The sequence below is a fragment of the Gracilinanus agilis genome, chromosome 3, assembly GCF_016433145.1.
Source record: "Gracilinanus agilis isolate LMUSP501 chromosome 3, AgileGrace, whole genome shotgun sequence".
Taxonomy (NCBI): Eukaryota; Metazoa; Chordata; class Mammalia; order Didelphimorphia; family Didelphidae; genus Gracilinanus; species Gracilinanus agilis.
Window position 1 is genome coordinate 343434350 of NC_058132.1, and position 26550 is coordinate 343460899.

Here is a 26550-nt window from a genome sequence, read left to right on the forward strand (position 1 = left end):
CTGTCAGGAAGTGGGTGGAATACTTCATCAGTCCTCTGGAGTTGTGGGTGCTTATTACTTTGATGAGAGTTCTTAAGTCCTTCAAAATTGTCTCTATTTACAATATCAGCAAAATTTATCAAGTGTGTTCTAAGTCCCAAGCACTACATTAAGGGCTGGCCATATAAAAATGAAAATGAAACATCTCCTGCCTTTAAGCAATTTAGAAACTCCTGGTAGAAATGATATATCCACGTATAAGTAAACATACACTATATATAAAGTAAATGTAAAGGAATCTTGGGGTGACATGCTTGGAAGTTGCCTCCCAGGTTATGTATGTTTGGAGAAATTCTTCAAGCACTAGAGATCCACAGGAATCTCAAGGGGTTCTGCTTTCTCTGAGGTGTTGTTCAGCAAATGGCACGCACTGTTTGTTGGGTGATGAGTTTAATGTTCTTTGTTATTGTGGATGGTACTGTGTAATGGGACAGAGGTCTGTCTCCTTGGGCTGAGTATGGAGTCCTGTGTGGAGTCAGGGAGCTGGAGAAGATGAGCAGCCAAAGGCCCTCTTCCAGGTCTAGAATCCAGTGACTTCACAGTGTAGGTCTTTGGCAGTTAGAAGTCGTTAGGGACAGTTTCCCCAAGGGCAAGTCACAGCAAGGCTACTTGTTGGCACCTCCAGGCCTGAGGGTGAATAAGGAATGGAGAATGTTCAGAAGTCAATTCCTAAGGTATTTCCAAACTGCTCTTTTGTGGGAAAGTAAGCTGGTAGAGTTGGAGTGGGGATGCAGGGACAGAAAGGCTAGTGACTAAATGAGGACAGTTGTGGGAGAGAGTAAGCAGCTGTCGGATATTTGAAAACATTTCAAGTTTTCCCTATTAGGGTTCAGTGTGGTTTTCACTACTTGAGGTTGGGGAGTGTCGGAGGAGAGAACTTCAGTCCGGTCTCTCTTTCCCTGCTCCTTCAGATGCTTATCCGAAAGAAAAGATGAACTCGCCAACCACTCTGATTCCTTGGCATATCTTCTTTTGGTATGAAAGGAAATGTGCTGAGGTTAAGGCTGAGAGATGAATTTTCCAGGAATAAAAGCTATAAAAACTCCTATGGGGGTATGAAACAGGGAGAGGTGAGCCAGATCATGTAGTCCTGCTTTCTTTTTGCAGGTGCTCTTATTGCGTCTTCTGTGAGTCTCCCCAAACTAGAAAAATTCCTGAAGAAAAAGTATAGGACAGCCCAATCCAACCCAATCTAATTTAACAAGGATTTATTAAGTGCCCATCATATTCAAGGCCAAATAAGAGTCCCTATAATAAAACTTACTTTTTTTGGAGGAGTATGGAGAGGAAAGACTGTTCTACATCAGGTGGATGTAGGTCCCAAAGCATCTCAGAGAGTTAAGAAAAGTCCAAGTTTATTTTTTTTCTATTTTTTTAAATTTAGAATATTTTCCCATGGTTACATGATTTATGATTTTCCAAGTTTATTTTTAACCTGCATGGTACTAAGGAAATAAAGTCAACCTTCTTTTTAAAAAATACCTTACCCAATTCTGGATTCAGACCTCTAGCAGGTCAAATCATGACTTGGGAGCACATAAGTGTTTTCAAGTCAAAGCTGGTCTTAAAGGTTGTCTTAAATCAGTGATGTGATGTGATTTGTGGGATACCAGGAAGGTTACTACTGAAATAACAATCCCTACTCCTCACTTGTCTGTTATTAATACCCAAAACATCACTGTTAGAGATTTATTTGAGGAGCAATATATTATGAGCGGGATTTTAATGAGTTGACCTTATAGAATACTCTCAGATGTTACAATATCATAGAACATAGTTATAACATCACAGAATAAAACATAAACTATGATATTTAAATAGTTGTGTGTAGGTTGGAGAGTGTATTTGTCTCTTAACAGTGTTTTACTATAATTCTTGACATAATTTGAGTATCTTGGAAGTGAATTAGTCCATTACTCTGTGAGAGCATTCTCACTTGATATTAAATTTCAGTTTTGATATGCAGTCTTCTAGAACATTTTTATTTCTGTCTAGTGCTTTGACTATAATTAGAGTAAGCTAAAGTTACTCTATGAACATGTGGATCATTAACATTCCCTTCCCCTTCCCCAGACTTAATGCCAGTGGTCTGTCTATATTCAGTAGGATTCAAGCTTCCATATTGTCTTTGCATAGGAAAAAAGAACACCCAAGAGATAGGCTCTACATATTGGAACATTGAGTATGAGTGGGTCCAGTTCAGCATTTAAAACTTCCACAGTGGAGGCAGTTCCTCCTTCTCTCTGGCAGGACTGGTATGGATAGTACAAAATCTATGGGATCACTTATATCAACTCTAGTCTATATTTGCACATTTAAGAACTTGTAAAGAGGAGACTCACTTGGAGACAGAGTTTTCAGAGCCCCTTTGAGAGAATTTATATATATGCATGTAAATATATGGGTATGTGTAAGTTAAATCATATTCCAGCTTGGAATTTTTCACTCTCTCACAATGAGCCTCTTGGTATAAGATCATTCTTAGTTCCAAGACTCATTCCAAAAGAAAAATGGGAAATCCAATCAAAATAAATTAGTAGAGAAACATAGTACCACCTTCACCAAACCTTTCCTTTCCCCTCAAAATCTGGATAAGTGAACAGGAGTTCAAAATGCGGGAACAGGATTAGGGAAGGTGTAAATCTGTAGATTTTACCTACCGAGGTAGGTTCATATAGGTATAGACGAGTAATAAGTGCAAGGACAAAGATCCGAATTACATAGACTTGAAAAAAAAAAGCAGTATTCCTAAATTCGGCAGGAAGAAGAATCCAGGATATAAACCAAGGGGCAGGAATGAGGCGGTCTATAAGTGTTGGGGTGTGTCAGGGTCCCATAACCTGCAGGACAAGCACACCTATGAATATAGGGAAGGGCTCACATAGTAGGTGCATAATAAATATTTACAGAATGAATGAAAGGATGATCACTGACCTGTGACAGTTTTCATCATTGCCACTGAAGCTCTTTGTTATATGCGATGCCTTTCACCACAGTTCTGATTCCCAGAGATACCACAGAGGAACACAAGCATGAACATAGGGGGAAAGTCATTCAGGTAACAATGGAACTGCTCTGCATGCAGGCTTTCTTCTGGCTCATTTGCACTCCTCCCTGACAACACATTCAGCTCGGGAGCAGAGGACCAGTTTAAAAGCCCGACAATAATGCTTTTATAGCCTTTTTTAAGCCGACTAGATGCTCCCCTTGGAGAAGGAAAAAGGCTGGGGCTCTAATCAGGTTTTTTGGCAACAGCTTTACTTTCTGTTCCAGAGAGTAATTGTCCTGGCTTCCTGATTATGGTAACAGTATTCCCACTCTGAGACCCAGTTCTCTCCACTTTATTATGTTGGGAAGAAGATATTTGATTTAGTTTCTGTCATCTTATTTGAGGAATTGGCATCCTTCTTGTATGTTGGCATCCTACATAATTGCCTGGGTCTTTATCCTTACCTGAAGTTGTTGCACACCTTCCCTTTTGTTCCTGCACACAATTAAAGGTCAGATAGCACATCTCAGTGCACTCCCATCCAGCATTCTCTTTCTTTATCTTTTCCTCATTGTCCTTCTCTTGAAGGCCTGGTTAGTGCTAATGTTTGCTCCTGTCATTCCTTCTTTCCTCTTTGTTCTTTTGGGCTTCTCTGCCAAGAGTGTAAAACTGTTGGCCCCCACACCTTCTTTTCTTCCTGTTTCCAGTTAGAAGCAGAAAGGCTAAATTTAAAATCTCTGTCTACCTAGACCTTCCCTTTAACTTTTAAAACGAGGGTGCCTGTACTGTTCTCTTCATGACAAGGCAAGTTGGACAAACCCTCTCTTCAGCTTACTTTGTCTCATGTCTCCAACTTTTATTTGAGAGAGTCTTTGAGGGAAGATAATTTGACCAAAGCAATGGATGCTATAATTCCTTGAAGCCCCCAAATTAATAAAGTGTTATGCCGATACAGCCTGCTTTCATCTCTGGAACCATGTAAATATTCTTTAAAATGCAATCAATGAAGAATTTTTCTCTCCTGTTAGTGGACCCTTTCCCTTTGGTTTACTTGCAGCTTAGACCAGGTGATTGGCACCACCTAAAAACATCTATCTTGATGAGTCCAGAATGGACTATTTGAAGTTTCTTCTCTGTCCAGTTTTTTTTTGTTTTTTTTTTTTCTTATAAAATCTTACCTTTTGTCTTAAAATCAATACTACATATTAGTTCCAAGGCAGAAGAGTGGTAAGGACTAGGCAATGGGGATTAAATGACTCGCTCAGGGTCTACAGCTAGGAAGTGTCTGAATTTAGATTCAAACCCAGAACTCTCCTGTACCCATGTCTGGCTCTCTATCCACTGAGCCACCTAGCTGCCCCTTCTCTTCCTACTCTTAAGACTCTATTGCCTTCTTAAAGGCTCTTATAGTTCCTAGTCTAGACCTAATATTCCTTCATGGCTAGATAATCAGAGGGTATCATATCAGAAGCACAGCATATGGTGACTATGTAATTCCATCCTTCACAGTACTGAAATCTTCCACTGTCTCCTAGGCCATGGAGGATCCATGCAAGTCCTGGATAAGAAACCCACAGAATAAGAAGATAAAGATAACTGACAATCTGCATAAATGAGATGGTGCTTGCATTTATGAGATCCCATGTTAGAGGAAGGATAAACTAGATGCAGGCAGACTGGTTAGGAGGATATAGCTAAGAAAGAGATAATATGAGACTGAGTGAGGGTATTGATAATGGGAATGGGGGAAAAGGAACATATATTTGAGAGATACTTTGTAGATATACTGCTCAGGTCAGGGAACACTGTTGGATGTATGGTACAAAAAAAGAGAAAAGGGTCAAATATATCAAGCTTGGATGACTGCTACCATTAATAGGAACACAGATGGTAGAAGTTTGGATTCATCCATGTTGAGTTCAATGTCCAGTATTGAAAGCAAGTGGAAATGTCCAGTAGACTATTAGAATAATTTGGAACTGGAGCTCAGGAAAAAAGTCAAACTGGATGTATTGGTAAGGGAATCATTTCTATAGATAGGTGACAGTTGAAGCCATGGAAGTGAGTACAATTGAAATATGACCAAAAAAGGGAAATGTCCACAATTAATGGTAGGAAGTAGAAAAGAAGCCATCTAAGGAGTCTGAGAAGGAGAGTTCAGAGGGGTCATAGAATCTAAGGTTCTAGATGTAATGGGAAACACTGATGAAAAGTTGATCAAGGTAAGAACTAAAAAACATTATGAAATTCTGACAAAAAAGATTATTATTGGAAAGTTAATCACATTTTTGAAGTCTAAAATAAATACTTTATGTATGTGATATTTTTATCATATGGGCTTAGAATGTTATAGTTGGAGACATTACATTTCCCTCCACCCTGTCTCAAGATTATCCTTTCTCAATAATGAAACTGCAGGAAGGGATTTAGAGAGATAATTTTCTTCATTTTAAAAATTAATTTATTTGTTGGTTACATTAAAATTCCCAGATATCTCCCTACCTTCCTCCTTTCCCTCCAGAGAAGGTATCATTTGATTACATAAATATATGTGTATATTTATATATTATGCCTTTTGTGTTTCTATTAGTTCTTCCTTTGGAGGTGAACATTCACAATTTGTTCTTCAAATATTAATTCTGTAGCTGTATTTTATGTTCTCTTGGTTCTACTTGTTTTTCTTTTCAAAATTTCATGTAGGCCTTTCTTTTTTAAAAAAAATTAACCATCTCATGATTTCTTATGGCATAGTAGTATTCCATTAGTAGTATTATTTCAAGGAATGTTTTTGTATATTACTTTGGCGATGATCTAACTGATCCTTTAGTGACCAGAAACCTCCTTGCATCTTTTTAAATGTAAAACTTACTTTGAGTAATGTTATTTTAAGAAAAATGGAGCTCTCTGACTATTAATCTGGTTATAATGATTTTTCCTTTCATTCTCACAGATTTAATTTTTTTCATGTCAGATAAATTTACAATTTTTTAAGATCTTAGGCTACTTATAAAAAGTGATTTCATCACTTTGTCATATATATATACCAAATTTACTTATATGTATATATAAATCATATTTTATTTCAATTGACTTCTAAAATGCAATTTAATGAAATTTCCATCTTCCCAAGATTCTGTTCTGGAAGCAATATGTTTGAACAAGTATTTAACATAATAAACTTAATTTTTTATTTGCTTTGCATCAAATGTCTTAGCAACATCTAAATGGTAATGTTCTATAGGAATTTGGAAAAATGAGTCTGGAGAAAGAGCAAGAGACATCCATTAGTATGCTTTGGAGTTAGCTTCCAAGAAAGTAGTCGAAGCTGATGGAGTCCTTAAGTATTCCAGAACCACTCCCCACATAGCCCAGAGGTGGAGTTGCAAAATGTTTCAGATGATATGGTTTTCATCCATTAGATAGATTAAATTAGAGATAAAACAATGATTCCCCACTCTCTGGAAATTTTGCTGAGATTTAGAGAGTACATTAACAAGTACCCTGAAAACAGAGCTTTTAGATTTTTTTTTCAAAATACCAATTGCTAGTACTTCAATCCAACTGCCTATCTATTCCAGACATGCATAAACATACAGATGAATCTAATTATGGCCACATTACTTAGTGACCAATATGGAGATTCCCTGAAATCCCTTGGGGTTCAATTCACTCTGGCTCCAGCTCTGGGCTGCCAGCTTCTTCCACATGGACTCATTCTTTGGGCTTCCTATCCTCCACAATCTCTAGAGCCCTGATGTGCTAAGTACAATCTGTGTTGCCCACAACTGCTATTCATTAGACACCCTTCCATCATTTTCCTACTTTGGATCTCTATACATAGTGTAGCTCAAGAGCATACCCAGACCCCCTTGGCCATGTAGTTCACCATCTTTTTTGCCAAGTTCATAACTACTGACACAATCCCAGTTCCCATGGGATTCTGAAGTCTGGGAAACTCCCTTGCCTTGCCACAGTGGGCATGGATGTCAGATAGGACTCCTTTATTACAGGCAACCTGATGTGCCTCTATTATAAATAGAGTAAACATTTACTGAATGAAATGCCTACTGTATTTAGAATACTTTGCTAGATGTTCATGGAGATAGAAAGTTTGGATTAGACATGGTTCTTGTCCACAAGGAACCTGTATTCTAGTAGCAAAATAAAATCCAAATACGTCTTATTTCTTCCTCAAAGCAGTACCTTCTTCCCAATTATATCACTCTTAATGATCAATTCACTAAATTTTAGCATCAATTCAATGCCATGTTTTGATGAAGAAACATCAATATGGGTTTTGAGAGATTTAAGATAAACTATTATGTTTTTACAACCTAAGACATAAGTTTAAAATTGAAAATGGAAATATATAATTATGGGAAAATATTCAAAGTAAAAATTAAAAATTAAATAAAAATAAAATAAAATTTCAAAAAAATGAAATAAAATTGAAAATGGGAGAAAATATCTTAATCTAAGAAGTGAGAGCATTTTAGAAGATATCATCTTGTTATTGGAAGTTGGAAAATATAGTACAGAGCACTGCATTAGGTTTCTAGAATTGGTGACAAATACAAAAAGAATTAGAAAATATAATATCGATCCCAAGTATTTATAATCTATTTATTCATTTCAAGCTCTTATTTTCTGTCTTAGAAGCGAGACTAAGTATTGGTTCCAAGGCAAAACAATGATAAAGGCTGGGCAACTGGAGTTAAGTGACTTGCTAAGGGTCACAAAGTGTCTGAGGTTAGATTTTAACTCAGGACCTCCTATCTCCAGACCTGGCTCTCTATCCAGTGAGCTACCTAGCTGCCATTATTTGAAACCAATTTATACATTAAACTATATGAGAAACAATTAGAGAGAAAAGGTAGGTAGTACAAATGATGTCTTAGTACTGTTGAATACAAAGCAAGGAATTAACTATGATAAGTTCAGACTAAATATGTAAGGTTGTTTGAAGAAGGTGAACTTTGATGGAAGCAGAGAGCACAGATTTTCAGAGAGAAAAGTACAGAGAAGAGATTCCAGACATGGGTTAGTTGAGAACTACTAGCACTTTATAAAACAAGACTTTAACAAACATATATATATATGTATATATATATTCTCTCTACAAAAATCATGTCCATGACATACTAATGTGTATCTATCAAATACAGGTAATATATACAGTATAGCCATTATAAGGTCCTTCAAAAATCTATGGAACAAAGCATCTGGAACATTAAATATAAAGAGATAGAGAAATTCCAGTCCTCCAACTCCATTGGACTGCTAAATATCTCTTCCTACATACCCCATAGGCATCTCAAACATAACATGTCCAAGACAAATTCATTATCTTTCCTCTAAACCTACCAACTTTCCCAACATCTCTATTTCTGTTAAGGGCATGACCATTCTTCCAATTATCTTGCTAGGGGAAAAGGGGAGGAACTGTCTAGACCAGGGGTCAGCAACGTATGGCTCTCGAGCCATATCTGGCTCTTTTGAGGGCCAGATATGGCTCTTTCTGCAGGAGCCATAAAGTCAATTTTTTTTCAGGCACTGTTACAGGAGCGCGCACTGTGAGCACTGTACGGCTCTTATGAAATTACATTTTAAAAAATGTGGCGTTTATGGTTCTCATGGCCAAAAAGGTTGCCGACCCCTCGACCAGACCAGTCATTCCATCTCACTTTACTGAGATGTTCTATAATTTTGCCTCCATTTGTTACCTAGCCAGAACATCCCCTAGCCAAGGAGGAGAAGAGGTAGAAGAGTTCTTCTTTCAGCTTTCCAACAACAAAAGCTTTATGAAGCTCAGGAAGAATCCACCCAGAGGCCATATCCTGAGTTATAATGACGACCTCTCTGAATTTATTCTTCAATGATTAACATACTCCTATACCATCATACCCTCCCTTTCCCAGTGATTTTGAACCCCATTCCTCATCTCCAACAAACTCCTTTTTTCCCATCTGCCTCAATAGACCTAAAGTACCCCACAGCTTCCACAGGGCCTTTTGAAATACCTACTTTTGTAGACCTTTTCTTTTTCTCATTCCCTCCATCTTCTTAGACTCACTGAGGCTTAGCTCCCTTCCAATAACATGACTTTCCTGGCTACACTTTCTAGCACCTGTCCCTAATGCTGTTAACACAATGGATAAAGTGGTGGAGTTTAAGACGGAATACTCCTTATTCCTTATTGCCAGTTCCATTATCTCTCTTTATCAATATTCTCCTTTGAGGTTCACTCAGTCCTTATTTATCACCCAATAAAGATTCTAGTATCTATTGTAGAACATTACCTTTCCTCAATGAGTTCAGTGGTTGACTGTTCTCTTTTTCTCCTCCCCAACTCCTTCTCTCATACTATGGGACATCAACATATATATGAATGCTCCCTCAAATACTCTAACCTCTCAGTTTCTCAAAGTATTCATTCTTCATGACTTGCTCCTATATCCCATCTCAGCTGTCTACTGAGAAAGACAAATTCCTGATCTTGCCATGAACTCTGAAATTCCTTTATCTGATAATAATCTTTTGTCATTCCCTTCCCTCTTCTTTGCAATCTCTACCCCTGTTCTTCATATTTATCAAAACCTCTTAATACTTAGTTCTTTTCCTGGGGTCATCACACTTCAGAGTATTGACTATACTCTGCTCCTCTCCCCATCTTGATCCATGGTAAACCAATTCAACATCTTCAGTATCTTTCCCTGCCAAACCTCAAGATTGGATTACTTTTGACATTCACTAGCTTTATATCTACCCACACACTGCTGGATGAAGCTAGAGAAAAATCACCAAACTGTACTAATTGGGTTCACCTCAACCAAGTCCACACTGTGACAGGGCCATCCTTTCACTCCTCCCAAATCTGTCAGTTATTCCAATGACTACAACAACTTTTAATTCCTCCTCAAACCTTCCATGATTCTCATTGTCCCCACCCTCTCAGCTGAGTATCTTGCCTAAAAAGAATCAAGGCCATTGGTTGAGAGCTCCCTCTTCTCTCCTCATATCACTCAGGTGCCTTCTGCCATTATCTCTTCATTCCTATTTCACATGAAGGAGTGGTCTTTCTCCTGGTTAAGGAAAACTATATACAGATTGATCCCAATTAATCCCATATTCTCCAGTAGATTGCCCCTTCTATCACCCTTACCCTTTCACTTATCCTCAACATCTTGCTATCTAGTAGCTGCTTTTCCTACTCTACAACTATGTCCATGTCTCCCCTATCCTCAAAAAACCCTCGCTTGATCCTTCCATTCCTCCTATTATCCCATCTTTTTCTCTTTCATGGTTAAATTCCTTAAAGCTATCTATAATTGATGCCTCTACTTTCTTTCCTCTTATTCTATTAACTCCATGCAGTCTGACTTCCAACCCCATCATTCAACTGAAACTAGTTTCTAAATGTGCTAATGATTTTAGTTGCCAAATCTAATAGCCTGTTCTCTATCATCATTTTTCTTGACCTCTCTGAGACTTTTAACTCTCACCCTCTTCTTGATTCTCTCCTCTCTCAAGGTTTTCCCTACCTACTCTTCTCCATCCTGGTTGTCCTCCTACCTATTTGACCATTTCTCAGTGTCATTTGCTTGATCTTTACCCAGGTCCTTAACTCTTTTAATTCTAGTACCTTTCCTTTTACTATTATCCTATATAAGAGCTTGTTTGTACATACTTATTTGCTTGTTGTGAGTTCCTTGAGGGAAGAGTCTGTCTTTTGCCTTTTTGCAGCACAGTACCTGGCAAATAACAGGCACTTAATGTTTATTGACTGACCAATTTCCATGAGCATTTTCAAAAGTTCTGTCCTAGATCCTCTTCTTTTTTCTCTCTAGAATGATTTAACTTTATCAACTTAATTATCATTTCTGTGCAGATGACATCTCAGACCTATTTATCTAGTCCTAAGCTCTCTCCTGACCTATAGTCTCACATCTCCAACTGTTTATTGGACAGTTCAACTGGATGTTCCATAGATATCTTAAATTCAGAATGTACAAAATTGAAATGTGTGTGTATGTGCACACAATCATCCAGATGCAGGATCTGTGATTGTATGTGGATTCCAACTTTTTAGGTAACTAAAGCTTTAAACTCTGGATGTGTGTGCATATACACACATACGTGGATAGACACATTTAGTATATATACACATACATATATGTGTACGTATATATATATATATATATATATACACATATACTTAAAAAAAACTAGATCTGTTTTCATTACAATAGAGAGTGCTTATTATGCACTTCTTCTACTAGTACAGAAACATAAATAGGTACATACATTTATATACACATATTTGTGTGTGTCATGAGATGGCCTTTGAAAGTCCAGGTTCAAATAATATAAAAGGGAGGACAAAATTTTAGTTAAGCTGACTGTAAAACATATACCATAGCCGGGACACATGATCTCGTGATGAGATGCAAATTAGTCCCTTAAATGAGTCAGGAAGTAAACAACAGTGATATTGGAAAGATGCCAACCTATGGTGGTTAGAAGGACTTTCCCCATCTGGGAAATATTTATCTTAATAAATTTGCCAGTCCAGTCCCTATTCCAATCACTGAGTCCAGGATATAGACTCTAGATCAGTGATTCCCAAAGTGGGTGCTACCATCCCCTGCTGCAGTGATCCAGGAAGGCGGTGATGGCCACACTTTTTTTGTATTACATTCTATTCTGAGTTCAATAAATAGTTTCATAATTTCCAGGGGGTGCTGAGTAATATTTTTTCTGGAAAGGGGGCAGTAGGCCAAAAAAGTTTGGGATCCACTGGTCTAGATCAACATAGTTGTATACATACATATAGCATGTATTCATTATGTTTTGCAAAGCACTTTACAGTATTTCATTTTATCCACACCACAATCTGGGGAGATAGTTGTTATTATCCCCAATTTATAGTTGAGTCAATTGAAGCAGATATAATGACTTGCTCAGGGTCTGAGTGTATGAGGCTGGATTTGAACTGAGGTCTTCTGGTCCAACACTGTATCAATAGCAGCACTTTGGCAGTTTCCTGGGGAAGAAAGGTACAAGGAAGCCAGACAGTTCCATCCTCTCAAAGAACTTCCATTTGAATGATGGAAGACAACCCATAAAAGGGGAATAGAAATGGAGTGGAGTACAAGTTTAGTGGCATGGTGAAGTGATGGCTTGAAAGTGGACTAGAAACCTGACTTTTCTGAAAGAAACCGAAAACTCACGTATTGGAGCTAAAGGACCCAAGGGTGGAGCTCGAAGGTTGCAGGAGGAAGAGGAGGTGAGGAGAGAGAGGGCAGGGGTGAGGAAGATGGCCTGAATAAAGGCAGCATGCTGAGAAAATGAATGGGAAGTGTTAGATGTGCATACAGAGAAGTAATTTATATATTTGACTTATACTTCTAGCTGCTTTATTTCATGGTTTTCATATGTATGGGCTGTCCATGAAGGGGGGCAACACCTTTTTCCAATTTTCCCAACAAAGACTGGCCTCACAGCAATGATATTTTCACATGGTAGGTAGAACACTGAGAAGTTGTGGAGCGAAGGTAGCTCTTACCTCCCATGTACATACAAGTAAAAAGCCTTCAATCTAAGGAGGTTCCTTGACAACCAAAAGAAGATGAGGGACCAGAGTGGTTATGGTTGCCTATGGTGTTCACTTGTCTTGCCTCTCCTTCTCCTGCAGACACTTTCTTGCCCTCACCCCTACCTCCAGGACTCCCAAGACAAAGGCATCTAACTTTTGGAGCAAAGCCCCTTTAGTTTCTCAGGGAAGGTCATTGATTGGGCAATTAAAGGAGAGGTGGGACCTTCCAACTCAAGACCAAAGACTTCCTTCCCAGCTCCTTCCCTGCCACAGCTCTCACTTAGCAGCTTTCTGGGCTTAAGCCTCACAGTTATGTACAGGCCTCTTAAGAAAGAACCCCTTCTTAGAAGGAGAGGGATAGTCTGGGAGAGGACAGGCTGCCACTGCAACTCCTCTATCAATGTCTGGGGAGGCCAAACCCTGTCCTCTAGCCCAGATATAAGCAGTATGTTCTATCCCCTTTTGAGGTCCAGAAGGGCAAATAGTGTGTTCTTTAAGCTTCAGTAGGGAAGGAGGGTTGAACAGGGGGCAAAGAAGAACTTGAGGCTGCTTCCAGCAAGTAGCAAGGATACAGTTAGCCATCTTCATCTTGACAGCTCAGAAGGGAAATCTAAATCTGACCTGGACCCAAGACCCAGGAGAAGCAATATGCCTATGAGATTTTGGCCACAGTGAAAACATACTCCTCCCACAGATGACTGGATCTTCCAGATAAGTCTGGAAGACTTTTGAGGAAGAATTAGGTGTTTGAGGTTACACCTGGAAAAGCAGGCAGAAGATGAGGGATTAGAGGGTGTTGACACCAAGCATTCCCTTCTGCCTCCCCTTCCTTCTGTGCTGGCAAAGTTGGAGTGAGACTTCTCAGGTAGACATCTGTCTGGCCTAAATTGGGCAGACAGGTAAGCTCCTTCTCTGTTGCTTTCCATTTATGTGGGAGGTTCTGGCCTTTGATTACTCTCTTCCTGGGACTAGACCTCACCATTAACATGTGACAGATGAATGGGCAAGAGAACAGGTTTGGAGGTGATGAAGGCCAATTGGTGGAAAAGGATGGACCCAAACCTCTTCCAATATCAGCCATGTCTTGGGACACTGAACCATCTTTGCAAAGCCTAACTAGTATCCAGTTAGCAAGAAATGGTTGAAATAACAAGTTATTCTATAATTTTCCTCTTTCGGAAACACCTAGAAAAAGAACTCTTTGCCTTTACTTACTCTCTTCCCACTTCTTGCCCCAACCTTCATGTTTCACTGAAACTGGTTTTACCTATTAATTGCTAAATCCTGTAGCACTTTTGCATCTTTCTTGAGCTCTCAACAGTTTGACATTACCTACTCCTGTCTCTTGGTTACTTGGTCCTCCCTTCATTTTGGTGACATTGTTGCCTCCTGGTTCTTTTCCTTCCCAATTGACTTCTTCCCATACTCTTTTGTGCCATCATTATCCAAAATCCAATTTTCTCTTGGTATCTACCAAAGGATATTTCCCAGGCCTACTTTTATCTGTTTACATTATCTCCTAACAATTTTATCACTTCTTATGGGTCCAATTAGTTTTCTTTCTTTGAAATAATCCTAAGAGTTGTGATCAAACAAGAGAATTTTGATTATGTGAAATTAAAAAGGTTTTACATAAACAGACTAATGAAATCAAAATTAGAAGGAAAACAGGAAACTGGGGAAAATTTTTAGGGCAAATTCCTCTGATTATTTATCAATGTATGGGGAATTGAAGCAAATTTATAAAAATATGAGCCACTCCACAATTGAAAAAAGATCAGAGGACATAAACAGGTAGTTTTCAGAAAAAGAAATCATAGCAATCAATTTTCACATAAAAATGCACTAAATCACTATTGGTTAAAGAAATGCAAATTAAACAACTCTGAGATACCACTGCACACCTATCACTTTGGTGTGATATGACATGAAATGACAGAAAATGAAAATGACATGCTGGAGAGTGTGGAGAAAAATTGGAAAATCAATGCATTATTCATAGAATTCTGAACTGATCCAACTATTCTGGAGGACTATAAAACTGCACATCCTCTAATCCAGCAATACAACTAGGTTTGTATTCTAAAGAGATCAAAGAAAAGAGAAAAAGATCTGTTTGCACAAACATATTTGTAGCAGCTCTTTTTTTGTGGTGGCAAAGACTTGGAAATGGAGGAGATGCCTATCAATTGGGGAATGACTAAAGAAGTTGTGTTATAATTGTGGTGAGGAGGCTGATCTCAGAAAAATCTGGGAAAGGGACAGACGGATTCACAAGTGAATTCTATCAAACATTTAAAGAACTGCTAACCCTAGTACTCTATAAACTATTTGGCAAAATAAGCAAAGATGGAATCTTACCAAATTCTTTTTATGACACAAATATGGCACTGATTCCCAAGCTAGAAAAACCAAAAACAGAGAAAGAAAACTATAGGCCAATCTCCTTAATGAACATAGATGCAAAAATCTTAAATAAAATACTAGGTAAAAGACTACCACAAGTTATCACAAGGGTTATTCACTATGACCAGGTGAGATTTATACTATGAATGCAAGGCTGGTTTAACATTATAAACATAATATAACATTTAACATTAATCATCCACATAATTGATCATATCGATAACCAAACTAACAGAAATCACATGATTATCTCAATAGATGCAGAAAAAGTCTTTGGCAAAAAACTTCACCCATTCCTATTAAAAATACTAGAAAATAGGGGGCAGCTGGGTAGCTCAGTGGAGTGAGGGTCAGGCCTAGAGACAGGAGGTCCTAGGTTCAAACCTGGCCTCAGCCACTTCCCAGCTGTGTGACCCTGGGCAAGTCACTTGACCCCCATTGCCCACCCTTACCAATCTTCCACCTATGAGACAATGCACCGAAGTACAAGGGTTTAAAAAAAATACTAGAAAATATATTAATAAAAGGGCCTTTCCTCAAAATAATAAACTTATTTGTTTAAAACCATCAGCAAGTATCATCTGCAATGGGGATAAGTTAGGAGTCTTAAGATCAGGAGTGAAGCAAGGATGCCCATTATTATTATTATTTAACATTGTACTAGAAACACTAGCTATAGCAATTAGAGAAGAAAAAGAAATGGAAGGAATCAAAGTAGGCAATGAAGAAACTAAACTATCACTCTTTGCAAATGATATGATAGTGTACTTAGAGAATCCTAGAAAATCAACTAAAAAGCTAGTGGAAATAATATTTTAGTAAAGTTGCAGGGTACAAATAAACCCACACAAATCATCCGCATTTCTATATATTTTCAACAGCAAAAAAAAACTCCATTTAAAATCACTCTAGACTATATAAATATTTGGAAATCTATTTGCCAAGACAAGCTCAGGAATTATATGAACACAACTACAAAATACTTTTCACAAATAAAACTAGATCTAAACAAATGGAAAAACATTAATTGCTCTAGGATGAGCTAATATAATAATATGACAATCCTACCTAAATTAATTTGCTTATTCAGTGCCATACATATCAAACTACCAAAAAATTTTTTTTATAGAATTAGAAAAAATGATAACAAAGTTCATCTGGTAGAAAAAAAAAGGATCAAGAATATCAAGGGAACTAATGAAAAAAAATGTGAAGGATGGGGGCTTAGCAGTACCAGCTCTTAAACTGTACTATAAAGCAGTGATCATTAAAACAATATGGTACTGGCTAAGAGACAGAAGGGAGAATCAATGGAATAGTCTAGGGGTAAATGACCTCATTAAGCTAGTGTTTGATAGATCCAAAGATTCCAACTTTTTGGGATAAGAACCCACTATTTGACAAAGACTGCTGAGAAAATTGGAAAACAGTAGGGGAAATAACATCTTACACCCTACAAAGATAAATTCAAAATAAGTAAATGACTTAAATATAAAGAGGAAAATAATAAGTAAATTATATGAACATAGAATAGTATGCCTATCAGATATATGGGATAGGAAAGAATTTAAGATCAAGCAAGACATAGAGAACATTACAAAATGTAAAATGAATAATTTTGATCACATTAAATTAAAAAGATTTTTTTACAAACAAAACCAATGCAACCAAAATTAGAAGGGATGCAACAAACTGGGAAATTTTTTTTATAACAAAAAACTCTGACAAAGGTCTAACTTCTCAAATTTATAAAGAAATAAGTCAAATGTGCAAGAAATCAAGCCATTCCCCAATTGACAACCAGTCAAAGGACATGAATAGTCAGTTTTCAGATGAAATAAGTAGTCAAAACTATAAATCAGTGATTCCCAAAGTGGGCGCTACCGCCCTCTGGTGGGTGCTGAAGCAATCCAGGAGGTGGTGATGGCCACAGGTGCATTTATTTTTCCTATTAATTGCTATTAAATTTAAAAAAAATTAATTTCCAGGGGTCTAAGTAATATTTTTTTCTGGAAAGGGGGTGGTAGGCAAAAAATGTTTGTGAACCACTGCATAAATAATCACATAAAAAAGTCTTCTAAATTCCTCCTGATTAGAACAATGCAAATCAAAACAACTCTGAGGTACCTCCTCACACCTAGCAGATTGGCCAATATGACAGTAAAGGAAAATAATAAGTGTTGGAGAGGATGTGGCAAAATTAGGACACTAATACATTGCTGTTGAAGTTGTGAGTTGATCCAACCATTCTGGAAGGCAATTTTGAATTGTGTCTAAAGGACTTTAAAAGAATACATACTCTTTGATCCAGCAACACCACTACTAGGTCTGTACCCTACAGGGTTAATAAAAATGGGTTGTATAAAAATATCCATAGCCACATCTTTTGTGGTGGCAAAAAAATTGGAAAATGAGGTGCCTTCCCTTGATTGAGGAATGGCTGAACAAATTGTGGTATATGATGGTGATGGAATACTATTGTGCTGTAAGGAATGATGAACTGCTTGATTTCTATGTGAACTAGAAAGACCTCCATGAACTAATGCAGAATGAAATGAGCAGAACCAGGAGAACATTGTACACAGAAAGCGAAACATTGTAGATTGATCAAATTTAACTGACTTTGCTACTAAAGCAATGCAATGATCTAGGACAATCCCAAGGGACTTATGAGAAAGAATGTTACCCACATCTAGAGAAAAAACTATGGGAGTAGAAATGCAGAAGAAAAATGTATGATTTATTATTTTTGTATATGGGTATATGATTTGGAGTTTTGGTTTTAAAAGATTATTACAAAAATGAATAATATGGAAAATAGATATCAAGTGATAACACATGTATAACCCAGTAGAATTGCTTGTCAGCTCTGGGTGGGGTGAAGAAAGAAGGGAGGGAGAGAAAATGAATCATTTAATCATGAAAAAATATTTTAAAATTAAAAAAAATCTAATAATAAAAAAAAGAAAAACCTGGGAAGACAAATGAACCGATATATAGTGAAAGGAATAGAACCAGGACAGTGACAACAATATTGTAAAGGTGATCAGTTGGTAAAGTCTTAGCCACTCTGATTGAGACAATAATCCAAGAAAATTCCAAGAGTCATGATGAAAAATGTTATCCACCTTTAGAGAGAGAACTGATCAATTCTTTTTTTTAAATTTTTATTTTGAATATTTTCCCATAGTTACATGTTTCATGTTCTTTCCCTCTCCCCAAACCCCCCTAACCCTCTTAGCCAATGCACAATTCCCCTGGGTTTTCCATATATCATTGATTAAGACCTAATTCCATATTATTGTTAGTTGGACTAGAGTTATTGTTTAGTGTCTACATCCCCAATAATATCCTCATTAGCCTGTGTGTTCAAGCAGTTGTTTTTCTTCTCTGTTTCTCCTCCCACAGAGAACTGATCAATTCTAAGTGCAGATTAAAACATTTTTTTTTGTTTTTCTTGAGAAGGGGTTGCATGTTCTCTTTTGCAACATGGCTAATGTGGAAATAAGTTTTGCTTGGCTTCATTTGTGTAATTTATATTAAATTGTTTACATTGTCAATGGGTGAGGGATGGATAGGAGGGAGGAAAAATAAAAGTTAAAAGCTTTTTAGATGTACTTGGGAAACATTTAATGAAAATAATACATACATATATATATGCATATATATATATATGCGTGTATTTTTTAAAGAAAAGAAAAGAACTCCTGGGTCTTTATAGTCATTTGTGATCTCTCTTTATCTCCAGTCATATATTATCAACTACTTATTAGATATTTCCAATTAGATGTCCCAAATTTGAAATGAGCTAAAAAGACCTCATCTTCTCTTCTAAAACCCATTGCTCCTTCAGACAGATTTCTTTCTGTTGGGATGATACCTTCCTCCTGGTTTATGACCTCAGTAGGATCCTCTACTTTTCCTTTTCCCTCATTCTCCACAAGTCAGTTGCCAAATCTTTTCAATTCATTCTCTACAATTTATCTTAATCTATCCCCCTTTCTCCTTTAACAGAACTACCATCTTAGCTCAGAACCTATTGCCTCTTGACTACTCTATTGCAACAGCCTGCTACATGAACTTCTAACTTCCAATTTTCACATTTGCAAAAATTCACGTTTCACAATTGCAATAAAAAAAGCTGCTAAAATAACCTTCCTAAAGCACAAGTTTGGCAATGTCCCTTGCCCTGATCAGTAATCTTCAGTGGCTTCTAGTTGTTTTTGAATGAAATATAATTTTTTTACCTTGGCATTTAAAGTCCTTCTCATTGTGACTTCAGGCCATCTTTCCAGGATAACTTAACATTATTCCTCTATGCGCTCAACAGCTCATCCAAACTAGCCTAGTTCCTATTCCCCCAAACTCAATATTCCATTTCCTGCATCCATACTTGGAATTCATTCTCTTCATTTTTACCCTTAGAATCTTTCATTTCCTCTAAGGGTCCATTTAGGCTACTTCCTACTGGAAGCTTTTTCTGACATCTCTAATCATTAGTGCTTCCTCTCCACTCAAATCATCACATACTCAGTGATGTTTGTTTTATTTCCTTTACCAGTAGAATTTTAATTCACTGAGGGAAGAAAGTATTTTTATTTTTGTTCTATTAGTGCTTATTATAGTACTTTATAATTAGGGTTGATATCTTTTGGACTTTCATTTGCTACACTGCAATCAGTATATTTTTTCATGACTGATAGTCTGTCATACTTCCTATGTTAGCTATTACATGCCTCTTATTCTCAAGGCTCTTAAAACTCCCATTCTAGACCTCAAAACCTCTCTACCACCCACTATTCTCTCCTCCTTTCCTCTAGTCTGATGGCAAGGTGACATTTCTTCTTCTAAATGCTAATTTGTTTTTTCTTTTAAATTCTTACTTTCTGTCTTAGGGCAAGGGCTAGGCAAATGAGGTTAATTGTCTTGCCCAAGGCCACACAGCTAGAAGTGTCTGAGGCCAGATATGAATGCAAGTCTTCCCAATTCCAGGCATGGCACTCCATCCACTGTGCCACCTAACTTTGCCTAAAGGCTAATTTGTTTACTTGTACCCTTGATCCTGCCTTTCCAGTCTCTTCCAAGACCTTGTCACTTCAATAATCTTTAGTCCCCTCCCTCCACTTAAAATTTCTCCTTAACATAAAATTCTTCACTGTCCCTCATCCTCCACATCTGATCAGTGTCAAGTTTCCACCACATGTTTTACATCCTTCTTCCTCTCTCTACTGTTGAGGCCACTCCCTAAGCCAGTCATTTGTTGCCTTTTCCCTGAACAATTGCAATTGCTTCTCAAAAATGTCTTGGTGACCACCCTGTCCCATTTCCAATCCATCTTCCACACTGCTACCTTTACCAGTATAAAGAAAGAGTAAAATGTAAAATGAGAGAGTTAGACTGAGTGGCCCCTGAGGTCCCCTCTAGCTCTAGAACTATGAACATATGAGTCTGTAATGTTGTGGTTTTAGTGAACTGCAAGCTCAGTATGGGTTTCTAGTGGAATCTAGAAACTAGAAAGCAGTGGAAAACATTCTGGATTTGTAACCAAGGGAGTTGGGTTCAAATCCCTGCCATACCATTTATTATCAGTATGACTTTGGACAAATAACTTAGCATCTCTGTGCCTCAGTTTCTTTATCTATAAAATGAGAGGGGATAGATGACTTCTAAAATCTCTTCCAATACTAGATGCTTTCATCCTTGGTACAAGTCTCACCATGTAACCTTCCCTTCTTAGAAGCTTCAGTGGCTTTCTATTGCCTTTAAAATAAAATATAAGGGCATAGCTACGTTGCACAATGAAAAGAGCATCAGGCCTGGAGCCAGGAGGATCTGGATTCATATCTGCCTCAGACACTTTCTGGTTGTGCAATCCTGTGCAAGTCACTCAATCCCGTTTGCCTAGCCCTTACTGCTCTTCTGCCTTGAGTTGTTACTAGGAAAGTAAGGGTTTTTTTAAAAAACCAAATATATTAATTTGTATGACACTTAAAGATTTACACCTTTACTCCAGCCTCTAGACTTAATTTACTGGAGTATTCCCTTTTCACACATGCTCTGTTCCTGCTAAATGGTTCTATTTGCCAATGCAGCTGATTTGTCCTCTAGATGACACAATGAATAGAAAGCTGGGCTTGGAGTCAGGATGATCTGAATTTAAATGCAGCCTCAGGACAAGTTATTTAATCTTTGTCTGCCTCAGTTTTCTCAACTGTAAAATGGGGATGATCATGTTACCAACCTCTCCTGGTTATTGTGAGGAACAAATAAGATAATGTTTGTTAGGAAAAAACAAAACAACACAATGCTGACAGTACTTCTTAGATATGATAAGTAGATAATAAGTGCTTGTTCTGTTGCCCTTCCTCCCTCCCTTTGCACAGGTCTCTCCACTGTGCCTGGAATATACTCTGTTCTCAACTTTGTCTCTTCCTTCAGGTCTCATCTCAAGTGCCAACATCTATGGGAAGCATTTTTTGATGTCCATGATTGTAAATGTTCTCTCCCTCCTAAAATTACCTTGCATTTATTTCTCTGTTTAAAGATTGCATCTTTCCAGGAAAATGTAAGCTTCCTGAGGGTAGAGACTGTTTTTCATTTTGTATTTTCAAATAAAATGACTATCCCTGTGCCTTGAACTTTGTAGTTATTTGTGTTTGTTGGATCTAACTTTATTTTTTAAAAGAAATCAACTACTGGAGTCCTGGAAGGGGGAAGGTATATCAAGATAACTTTGTGTGTGATTAAACAAACAGAAAAGCTGGGCATGCATATGAACTACAAGTTCAGAATTAGTTAAAAAAAAAAAAGGCAGAGCTTCAAACCTTCAAACTCAATGTAATTTTGCTCTGTTTCTGATGTATGGTATCCAGAAGGAGGAAAATTATACTAGTTACCTTGAACTCTGCTCTGGTCAGGCCATGTTTAGAGTAGTGTTTAGTTCCTGGTGCCTAATTTTAGGAAGGATATTGTTGGGTTGGAGAGCATCCAGCTGAATGTAGTCAGTATGGTGAAGGGACTGGAAAACCCTGTTATGCAAGAGATAGATGAAGGAACTAGCCATGTTTAATGTGGAGAAAAGAATACTTATAGGGAAAATGATCTTGTATTCAAATATTTGAACTGCTGTCATGCGGAAGAGAGATTAAATTTATTTTGCTTGGCCCTAGAGGACTGAACGAGAAGGAATGGGCGGCAGTTTCAGAGATAGATTTAAGCTTATTATAAGGTACAAATCTCCTAGCAATTAGAAACTGGTATGGGCTCCCTTGGGAGACAATTGGAGTACTTTACTAGAGGTCTTCAAATAATGCCTGGTGTTAGATAGCAGATTACTATTCAGGGATGAGCTGCCATACATGCCTTCTGAGTACATTTTCAAATCTGAGGTTCTATGATCCTGTAGAATTTAAAATAAAATTTGAAGACTTTCACTATTACCTTTGGATGCCTGCAAATCATACCCAACATTTTTTCAAAAGAAAAAACAAACCAGTAAATAGTCCTTTTTCAAAACTCCATCCCAAACTTGTTTATCAATCATGGTGGACTTTGGGTGATGCCACAATTTCCATTTGGAGATGTGTTGTAATCATTGGAAAGATAGAATTATGTCAGTATAGAGATATTGAAGTGATAAGAAAGGATTATCTATTATTTTCCCCAACCCTCACTTTTTGTCCTTTTATTTTCTATAGAAAATATATGACACTAACTGCCCGATAAACATCTTCTTCATCTTGATTAATGAGTTCTGTGAACGTTTCTCCACGTGTGGCACAACAGGTACTCCTATTAAAGAAAGATGGGCCCTTTTAGAGTCACCAGTGAAAACATCTTTAGAGCATTTCCCTTCTGGTTCTGGGCTAATTCTTCCATTTCTACCAGGATCTTCCCTCTCTGTGAAACTTATACCTTCCCTCTATCAACAGAGTGGCCTGACAAACAGCTCTTGAGCTTTACATTTCCACATTTTCTTTGCAGCTTATACCAATTAATTCAAAGGCTAAAGGCCTGCAAATTAAAAAAAAAATGACACTTACTTTCTGTCTTAGAATCAACACTGTGTATTGGTTCCAAAGTAGAAGAGTGGTAAGAGTTAGGCAATGGGGATTACGTGACTTGCCCAGAGTCACACAGCTAGGAAGTGTCTGAGGTTAGATTTGAATGTAGGATCTCCCATCTCTAGGTCAGGCTCTCAACCCACTCAGATACCCAGCTGCCCCCAGGATGTGTACATTTAAAATTAAAATTCCATCATCTGTAGCACACTTTGTTCCCTGGATTCTCTTCCCCTCCTTTTCTTCTCCCTTTTGATATGTTTTGGACAAATTACCATGTGCTGTTGACTTTAGGAACATGCTGTTCTTCCCCACAAATAAATGCTTCAGCACCATCAAATAAAGGCATTTGTCACATCTAGGGATGCCCAGATGGATTTGGACAAAACTAAATCCCCAAAGTCTTAGATTAAGAATCCCTAATAACTCTGATGGGAAAATTGGTATCAACCAACCAACATTAAGGATTAAGAGCATCCAATATACTAGGCACTGAACTAGGTGCTGAGTTACAAAGAAGAAAAATTAAATTGAGACTGCCCTCAAGGAGATTATATTCTTATAGGAAAAAGGATCATCTGTGATAGCAATATAAAATAGAAGACCCACTAGAAGCCAAAAATAAAAAGGAAGGAAGGAAGAGAGAAAGAAAAGCAAGCAAAAGTTATAGCAAGAGATAGCCCAACATTGTAGATTGAAGAATGGCCTTTGAATCAGAAAGACTCCAAGATTGAAGTGATGCCTCTGACATATCCTAGCTATGTGACCAGAGAAAATTCACTTAACTTATTCACTTAGTCTGTCAGTACGTTGTACAAACTTCTCTAAAATGACATCAGCTGAATTACTGATATTCCTCAAATTCCGTTTAACAAAGAAATCAAAGAATTAGAGTTTCGGAATCCCAAGGGACATTAGAGCATATCTAGTTTTGCCCCTTCATTTTAAATGTGACTATCATGTAGGATGGTGGATAAAGCTTTGGACTCAGAGTCAGAAAGACTCTATTCTGAATCTATCCTCAAATATCAATTAGCTGAGAGGACCTTAGGCAAGTCACTTGACTTCACTGAGCCTCAGTTTCCCCATCTGAAAAATTGGGATAATGGCTTCTACTATCCAGAATGGTTGTAAGTATCATATGAGATACATAAAGCACTTTGCTAACCTTAAAGTATGCTGTCATCATCAACATCATCATCATCATCATCATCATCACCATTATATGGTAGACTGCACTGAACTAAGTCTGGATTTATTTTGGCCTTTCAGTAATTGGAAAAATCACCCAGTTATTATGTGTCAGAGGCAGGACATGAACTATACTTTTGAACCCAGCCTCACTCACCCCCATCCCTTGCCCCATACCAAATCCAGTACTCTTTCCAGTATACTAAGCTTCTTCTAGACCAAAAAAAGGTCACATTTTATGTTGGTTTTACTAATACCAGAAATGAAAGCATTATATGAGAGAGGTAATTATAAGAAAGATTTGGATGTCCTTTATATATAAATATGATATCACTGACCAAACTTAAGTATTGTCCCTAAGCTTTGACACTTTTTATTGTTGCTGTTTTGGGTTAGGAGTGATAATGAAATTACAGGACAACTAGGTGGCTCAATATATAGAATGCCTAGTCTGGAATCAGAAAACCTCATCTTACTGCATTCAGATCCAGCCTCTAGACATTTCCTAGCTGTGTGACCCTGGACAAGTCACTTAACCCTGTTTGCCTTAGTTTCCTCAGCTGTAAAAAGAGCTGGAGAAGGAAATGGCAAACCACTCTAGTATCTTTGCCAAGAAAACCAAGTGGAGTCACAAAAAGTTGGAAATGACTGAAATGACTAATCAACAATAATAATGAAATTACACATACCTACTTTTTGATTTTCCTACTCCTGCTTATGACCAAAGAATATGCATTTTTGAACTGGAAAATCAGGCTTTGGCATTCAGTGTATGGCTTGGGAATAGGCTCATTTCTCAGAGTAGGGCTACAAGAGAAAGAACAGCTGAATGTCATTTTCAGGTCATGGTGTCCATGCTAAGCACAATAGCACAGTGAAAAGATGGAAGAGAGAGCAAAAAGCTCCACTGCATTCCCTTTTGAGGTCAGCAGTCAATCAAGGAGGCTACCTCCCATCCATGAGGCAGACACATAACAGTTTCTAGGAAACTAAGCATGCTCAAAAGCTGGGTTACAGATACAATAATGCAGTGAATTTGTGTGTGCCGTCTTGACAGCTCAGTAGCAAAACAACAAGACACTTAGCCCCTTTGGGCTAAATGTAAAATGAGAAAGTAGGATAAAATAACCTCAACTCCTTTTTATCTATTTCTGTGGCTATGATTCTAGAGCTTACATTTCACATCTTTAAAATTCAATACAAAATCCCTGCATTTTTTGTGGTTTTCTACATTTGGAAATTTTATCATCGTTAAAAAACTAGAATCGAGTCCAATCCAAGAAGCATTTGTCATGCACTTAACACTCTGTCATTAGGATACGAACAAAATTAAAAAAAAGAAATGACCCCTATCTTTAAATAGCTTAAATTTCTACTGGGAAAATACAACATGCAAACAAATAATTTTGTTCAAGATAATTTGAAGGGGGCCAGGTGGGGACAGAACATTAACCTAGAGGAGGTTCAAGAAAGACTTCCTGAACTAAGATAAGAAGGAAGACAGAGATTCTAAGAAATGATGGTCAGGAGGAAGCACCTATGGGAAAGCCTATGTACAAAAGATAGGAGGCCTAAAGTGGAAATACTGAACTACAAGAAAAGCAAGAAAGGAAGTTAGACTGAATCAGAAAAGTGGGTAAAGGTGAGTAATGAGAAATAAGGCTGCAAAGTGGGCTAATATAGAAGGAATCTTGGAGGCCATCTATTTTAAATGCTCTCATTTGACAGATGAGATTGAGGCTCACATGTATTAAATAACTTTCAAAGAGTCATATAGCTCTTGCCTCACTGCATTCATTTTCAGTGGGGATAGAACACAAGATACATGCTGGGAGGGTGTGAAGAATCAAGGTGAGAGCACCTAGCTAGTCAGTCAGTTAATAGACATTTATTAAGTGTTAACCACGTGCTAAGAAGTAGGGTACAGCCTTTGCTTCAAGGAGGTTACTATCTAATGGGGGAAGAGAACACAAAAAGTGATGATCCACCTTAAATGGAGGTTTGGGGAGGAGCTCATCACTCTTGTCCTGCAATCAACAATCAGAGAGGCAGAGGGTACTATCGAGGTGTGAACATAATGCAGATCTGAAGGAAAGTACAAGGTGGGAAATGAAGACTATTGGGATGGGGAAATGGAGAGAAGAAAAAAGGAGAATTAATAAGTAAAGGGTGCCAAAAGCTAGAGTGACATATAGAGATGGAGAAGTACCAAAGATAAGCTTTCCTTATTTTAAAATGTCTCCTAGATCTCTCTCTCTCTCTCTCTCTCT

General features: G+C 37.6%; 1 protein-coding gene across 1 annotated transcript in view; it reads left to right on the forward strand.

Moving 5' to 3' along the window:
- Positions 1 to 3019: 3019 nt before the first annotated feature.
- The window catches only part of LOC123241547 (solute carrier family 15 member 2-like), a 91917-nt gene continuing 68386 nt past the window's right edge, over positions 3020 to 26550 (forward strand). Inside the window, exons 1-2 of the mRNA XM_044669167.1 lie at positions 3020 to 3097; positions 22727 to 22814. Coding sequence (XP_044525102.1) covers positions 3020 to 3097; positions 22727 to 22814 — 166 coding nt within the window. The remainder of the gene's footprint in view (positions 3098 to 22726; positions 22815 to 26550) is intronic.